Source organism: Cinclus cinclus, chromosome 12 (genome assembly GCF_963662255.1).
Source record: "Cinclus cinclus chromosome 12, bCinCin1.1, whole genome shotgun sequence".
Lineage (NCBI taxonomy): Eukaryota > Metazoa > Chordata > Aves > Passeriformes > Cinclidae > Cinclus > Cinclus cinclus.
In genome coordinates, this window is record NC_085057.1 from 15,042,569 (window position 1) to 15,049,513 (window position 6,945).

The 6,945-nt window shown below is 49.0% G+C and overlaps 1 protein-coding gene across 1 annotated transcript; it reads right to left on the reverse strand.

Annotated features, from left to right (window-relative positions):
- Positions 1–408: 408 nt before the first annotated feature.
- Positions 409–6,403, reverse strand: TNNC1 (troponin C1, slow skeletal and cardiac type). The gene is made up of 6 exons (XM_062500762.1): positions 6,380–6,403; positions 3,023–3,053; positions 2,569–2,715; positions 1,282–1,396; positions 1,037–1,173; positions 409–440 (listed from the first exon to the last, which is right to left on the reverse strand). The coding sequence occupies exons 1-6, from the start codon at positions 6,401–6,403 to the stop codon at positions 409–411; spliced, it is 486 nt and encodes a 161-aa protein (XP_062356746.1).
- Between the last annotated feature and the right edge of the window lie 542 nt (positions 6,404–6,945).

The window sequence follows — 6,945 nt, forward strand, 5'->3', positions numbered from 1 at the left end:
AAAATGCCGTCAATGCTCCAATTAAACCAGCAAGCACCAGTGCCTGCTCACCTGGGGTGAGGACCCCACCGAGCACCCATGGCACTGTTGGATGGACTTTGCCATTGGGCTGGCAGCAGAATACCTCCTTGGAGACTTAAAGCTCCAGCTGTGATGTCACCTTGCCAGAAGTAGCCCCCAGCACTGGTTTCATTAATCATGAGTACACAAGGAGGGTGAAGCTGTCACTGAAGGAATGAGCAGCTGAGGCACTGGGTATTAACAGGTTTTATTTCCCCCGGCCACCCTTCTCAGCACTCAGTCTTCATGCTGGTAGCCAGGGGACTTAGTCAAGGAGATGAGATGAGATGAGATGAGTCGCAGAGCTGGAGGATTTAGGAGATTCAAATTGTCCATCTGGCCTCAGATTTATTCAACCCCCTTCATAAACTCCAGGAACTCTGCCAAGGGGAAGACATTGGAGACAAGAGGTGTGAGGTGAGACCCAAGTGCCCTCATGGCTGCCAAGTGTGCTCTTGGCAGCTTTTCCCAGCCCTGTCTCATTTTCCACCCTCACAATATGCGAGAGGCCAAGGGGGGATGGCTACTGTTCCTCTGACTGTGGCAAGGACTCCTTGTGACTCCTGCTGGAAATGTCACTGGAGACCTCAGCTGCCACCAAAACACTGAAAGTAAGTGCTGGAGGGAGCAGGGGGGGGGATGACACACGGCCAGCTCAGAAATGGTCTGGGGGTCATTTTGTCAGCTTCACATTCAAAGATCCAGCCCCTCAGAAATGATGCTTGTGTTCAGGGGGCAGGAGGGACTGGTGAAAAGTGGCAGTGCTTCAGTGCAGCAAGGCAGCCCCAGGTCCTTGCTCCCATTTCACGAGCATAAGAAACCCCCATCCCTGTGCACACATGCTCCTGTCAGATGTATTGCCCAGCACTGCCTGCATGAGCTCATGCTTACATGAGAATGCAACTAAGACCATGGGAGCTGCCCGGGGAGGTGACCAAGAGCTTGTGACCAAACCACATGCAAGAACAAGTCCTACCATCATAGTCAATCCTGCCATCATTGTTTTTATCCCCATCTTTCATCAGTTCCTCTATGTCGTCCTCAGTGATGGTCTCTCCTGTTGCCTGCAGCATGATCTTCAGCTCCTCGAGGTCAATGTAGCCATCAGCGTTTCTGTGCCAGGACAGGAGAGCTCAGGACCAGACAGAACTGCTGGGGAGGGGGAGCTGGGCTGGCTGCACCCCTCCCACCACCCCACCACACTGTGCTCATGGCTCTTACTTATCAAACATCCTGAAGAGGTCTGAGAGTTCCTCTTCGGTTTTTCCTTTGCTGTCATCTTTCATACACCGGACCATCATAACCAGGAACTCATCAAAGTCCACAGTGCCACTGCCTGTGGGAAGAATGGACTTTGTGTGGCCAGCTGGTCAGCACCAGGACCCTGACTAAGCCCCACACTTCTCCATGAGTAGCTCCACCAGATTGGCCCACCCAGCTTCCCTGCACAGCCACATTAATTCAGAACCCTAAAATCTAAGTGGTGGTGTTAAAGCCAGTGTTGTTGAAGTTAAAAACTAAGAGTGCCACCAGACAGTGTCTCTACAAGTCAAACTGAAGAATATACAAGGTCTGATGCCTCAGTCTCTTTTCATACTGGGCTTGAGGAATGCAGGGAAGGGGAGCCCATCTGGAGCCATCAGCTGGAGCTACTGGGGGTGGATGGGCAATGCCAATGAGGGATCACACTTGCCTTCAGCAACCAAGGGCCAAAACTCAGGAGAGCAGTCCTGAATCACCTCAGGATGCTGGAATAAGTGACTGAGACCCTTCTCTGACCTTGTAAGTGAATTTTTCCCTTTCACAGTCATTTTGCCTTGGCAACAGCCCTTCTGGAAGCACCAAAGAATGGAAATTGCTGCTATGGAGATACCTGTCCATCTCACTTAGGTATTAATACTGAAAGCTCCAGAAGGCAGGTATTTATGCAGTGTGGTTTTGCACCCACAGTATAGTAGTGTTGTTTTCAATAACTTAGATACTTTCCTTTTTTGCCTGATTTTTAACTGCTTTTTTATTTTCCAGTTACTTAGTGTGGTATTTCAGCCCAAATGCCCACAGTGGATCTTCTTATATGTGATCATCAGTACACTGATTTAATCAGTATTGACAGTTAGTTATGTGGGAGTGTATACACTTGAGCAGTAAGAGTTTCCCAATGATAGAATCCTCTAAGAGGCATTTCTAAAATGGCAGTTCCTACATTCAGCCTATATTTTTGTTTCTTAAAAGGATCTGTACTGTTTCATAGTACCCCCCAAAGTAAGTTCAAACAGTCTGATCATTGTAGGAATAAAAATTTCTATAGTTTCTCTTTGCCTGGAAATTCCCTAAAGGAACAATGCTGAGGTTTGGTGAGTGTTTAGTGTCCCTTGAACTCACAGCAGGTTGCACCCCACAGCTGTGCCTGTCCCCAGCATGGATCCTGCCAGCACTGCACAGATGGTCCCCACACCCCCAGATGTAGGGATGATGCTTGGGAGAGTAGAAGAAACCCAAACTTCTCACCATCTTCATCCACCTCATCTATCATCTCCTGCAGCTCCTCAGGGGTGGGGTTCTGCCCCAGCATCCTCATCACCTTCCCCAGCTCCTTGGTGCTGATGCATCCATCCTCTGCCCCCAGCACGAAGATGTCAAAGGCAGCCTTGAACTCTGGAGAGAGAGGGGAGAGGAGATGTGAGGGTGCCCTGCCCTGCACCTCGACCTTGCAGGCAGGAGGCTCATCCCAAGCACACCTCCCCTGACTGTGCACCCCAGCAGTGCCCAGGCATGGTGTTGTGGGACACCCAGGCACACCACAGAAACTGCCTTGCTAGAAATGCTGGATCAAAATCCCTGGATCATGCCTGCCTTGGCCGGGCTGGCCAAAGCATTTTCCAGCGTCCTTGCTGAGGCAGGCAGGGCTGCTGGCTGGGGAGCTCCACTTCAGGCTGTGGTGTCAGGTTGAAGATGCACCTACCATTTTTTTGCTCTTCTGTCAGCTGCTCAACCTGTAAGGAAAACACAGACATCAAGTCATTTTAATTTTGTCAGCATCACTAATTGTTAAAAGGACACATTTGTTCAACAGCCCTTACCAGGGTCAACCAAACCTCACAAGAGGCAAGTTCGTGGCCTAGGGAATGTATAGCCAAGGGGGTTTTGACACCACAAATTTTTATATTCTAAGAGATTCTTCCCCTTAAAGAAATTATTCGCATCTCCTTTGAAGCAAACAACTTCTCTAGAGTAGTAGATGCTAATACACGGCAGAAATACCCTTTGTACAAGCAGGGAAAGCCCACTGGGAAAAGGGTATGTCTCTGTCAACCATTTGGGGATAATTTCTTGTTGCTGGCAGGTTTCACTGCAGGGTGGCTGCACTGCTGAGGGCTGCTTGCATGTGGGCCAATGGTACTTGTTTTTCAGCCCTAGATTCAGGAAACTCTTTGCCTATCCAGAGCTTAACTGCTCTGCTTCCATCTGAGCCCGTGTTATTACAAAGGTGTCTGGCTCTGAAGGGAGCTGCTATTCCCTTCAGCCTGTTTTGGGAATCTCTCTGAAGAAGTGGCCTGTGGAGCCAACAGGCATGAGGTGACATGGGCTGCCAGACTGTTCCCAAACTCTGCCCTAATTCATTCTCCACAGACAATCAGTGGGAGCTAATTAGACAGCATGAATTAATGAAAATAATCAATAAGGAGGGCAAAGGGGAATCGATCAGCTCTGTGCCATACCTGTTTAACTGCATTTCTCTCTTTGACTTCATTCCAGGTACTGCTTAGCTGAACTTGCTGCCCTCACCATCGTGTCCAACTGCCCCTTTGGTAGTATCCATGAAAACATCAACTCTTCCTTCCTATTCTGGTCAACAACCCCTCTAGATCCAGCCACGTAGGACCCCATGCCTGCCCTGTCTGACCCCACTAAAGTCTCCTTCTGCCAGCCCTATGCATGTGGCCCCCAGGACCCATCCCTGCCACATTTTGTTTGGGGCAAAGCCAACCCAGGCTTGTGGCTCTGTCTTTGAGCCAAAGCTGATTCTTTTGCCCTGAAGGGCAATGGTTTTGCAAAACCCAGCTGGTTCTTCCTGCTTGCAGCAAGAAGAAGAGAAAGCAATTTTCCTTAGTGGGACAGAGCCTGTGGGAAGCAAGTGTTTTATCCCACTCCCCATGCTCCAGGAGGTGAGGACCTGTCAGAAAACACTAAGGATGGCAGCAGGATTTTTCCCCACTGCTGGAGGAAACCCAAGCCCAGTGTGTTTCTGGTGCTGCTGAAGGCAGGCAGGCAGTGCTGTCCCTCTGTAGACATTGTTTGGGCAGAGCAAGGACAGCCACCACCACGATGGCCACAGCCACGTCCTGCTCTGTAACACGACACTCTTTGCAGCTATTTATAAGCCTGGGTGAGAGAGGTGCTGGAGATAAAGATGAGCTCCCCGATTGTTCCCAGGCTTTGGTATTTATCCTTGCAGCCCTTTATCTGGACACTTGTCCCTGGCACTGATATAGGCACCCCCTAACAGAGCCTAAAAATATTCCCAAAATAGTTTTGTGTTTGCGCAGCCTTATCTAGGCATGAGTGGGTAAGATGAAAATCCATTGGGTTCTCTGGCTGCATGTCGGGGATTTGACATAAATGTAATATTAATATATGCTATCATGCAGAAAATATACAACTATTCACTTTTAAAGCCTCCTTGAGTACTGAGTGATAGATGTGTATATAAATTAAATGCCTTGTTGCTATAGAGTGACATTTTTGTCACAGAGATGTCTCCTAAGCTGTTCATAATTCACTCTGGGCATGGGTGCTGTTTGCTGCCTTATTCCTCTTTTCTCTCTACATCATTCCAGGAACAGGTTTTCCTGACTGAAGTGTGGGAAGGCAAGCTTTAAGCTCACAGCACTGCAGCAGCCATGGTAATGCCAAATCTGCTGTATTTTGCTTTTATCAGCTCTTCTTTCCATCCCATGGTTCCATTTGAAGTCAGACAGGGGAAACTGAAGTTCTTCAATTTATTTTCTTCACAGGTAAGTGTTTTCTTACAGTCTAAATTGTGGGACATATTTCCATAAAAGAGCTGTTTGTCTCAGCTGTGCCTGGCTTGCCTCTCTAAAGGTGTTGGGAGTTAATGCCCAGGACTCAAACCCTATATTTACCTAATTAATGGGTGATGAGGAAAGAGCCTCTGCCTTGAGTTACATAGAAACAGATTTAATTAAAAACCTTAACTAGAAAGGCCTGGATTTTCTTTGATTTTACAGGTTCCATTTTTCTCCCTTCTGAAGGTGTTGGTTGGGGGACTCAGCCTTTCACACTATCAGAATCAGTATAGGGGCTCCATTTTCTGAGGTTCAAGGCTGACCAAAGGACGTGGGATGTGTGAGCACTGGCGTTTTTTTTCTTCAATTACCTACCAAGGTATTCCTGCCCTCTAAAAACCTTGGAATTAAAATAAGACTTGTTTGATGCATTTTTTGTGCTCTTGCTTAAAGTCAAATTTGATCAGCTGTATATTTAAAGGGGGGGAAGCACCAAAAAGCTATTACTGTAAATTTAGTTATGTATGCAATGGTAATCCACAGAATCCAGAATCTATTTCCATCCTTATTCTGCTCACACATCTTTGTCTGTCTATGTTACGGAATAATGCAGTGTTCTTACTACAGGCCAAATAGTTTGGGTTTACACAGTGAGTGTAGCATGCAGCTGTAGAAGTTAAAATAGCCTGAGGATGCTCCACGTTCCCCAGGGCATAGCTCACATTCTGGATTCTGCACAACACAGAGCCAGGAGCAGCAAAGCAGAGGAGAAAGTTTGGAAATAACTGAGAAAAAAAACAAGTTTTGTTTTGGTTTTTTTTTTTAAATCCCCTGAAAAACATTCAGCTAAGGACAGGGGAAACATAGCAATGACAGAGAAAGAAGAGAGTGAGTTTTACCCATACAAATAATGTTTATTTCCTGGGAAATCCTCCTCTGCTTTGTCTGGGCTAAAACCAAGAGTCGTCTCTTATGCCATGAAGGTTTTATTGAGATTTATAGCTTCACCTAGGAGCCATCTCCCTGCTTTACAGTGGAGAACCAGGGGGTCATTGTAAATAATTTAACAGCAGGTTGAGAGTTCCACATTTGTAAGAGGAGTGTGAAACTTACAGAGCCATGAGAGGAAAGGATCTCTGTCCTGGATTAGGACATTGACTAAAAATTGCTGCCCTATAATTATTCCTCATTTCCATTTCTCCACTGAATTATTGCTATCGCAGCTTTGGGGCATACCCAGAACCACTTCAGACCCCTCTCCCCATCCCAGAGCCCCGAGGGGAGGCACTCACCGCTGCTTTATAAATGTCATCCATGGCTGGAGCGGTCTCTGCCGGCGCTGCCCCGCGGGCACAGCTCATATAGGGACGGGGGTGCTGGCCCCGGGGGCTGGGACCAGCCCACGGCAGCCCCGCACGCCCGGCCTCCCAGGAATGCCTCGCCTCCGTGCCTGGCCATGGGGACACCGCCGAGCCCGGCGCTGGCATGTCCGGGGCCGGTCCTAGCCCCATTCCTTGTCCCAGTCCCAGCCCGATCCCCAGCCCCAGTCCCCATCCCCTGCCCCATCCCCTGCCCTATCCCCATCCCCTTCTCCATCTCCATCCCCTGCCCCATCCCCTGCCCTATCCCCATCCCCTTCTCCATCTCCATCCCCTGCCCCATCCCCTGCCCTATCCCCATCCCCTTCTCCATCTCCATCCCCTGCCCCATCCCCTGCCCTATCCCCATCACCTTCTCCATCTCCATCCCCTGCCCCATCCCCTGCACCATCCCCAGCCCCAACCCCTTCCCCAGCCCCAGCCCCTTCCCCATCCCCATCCCCATCCCCATCCCCATCCCCATCCCCATCCCCATCCCC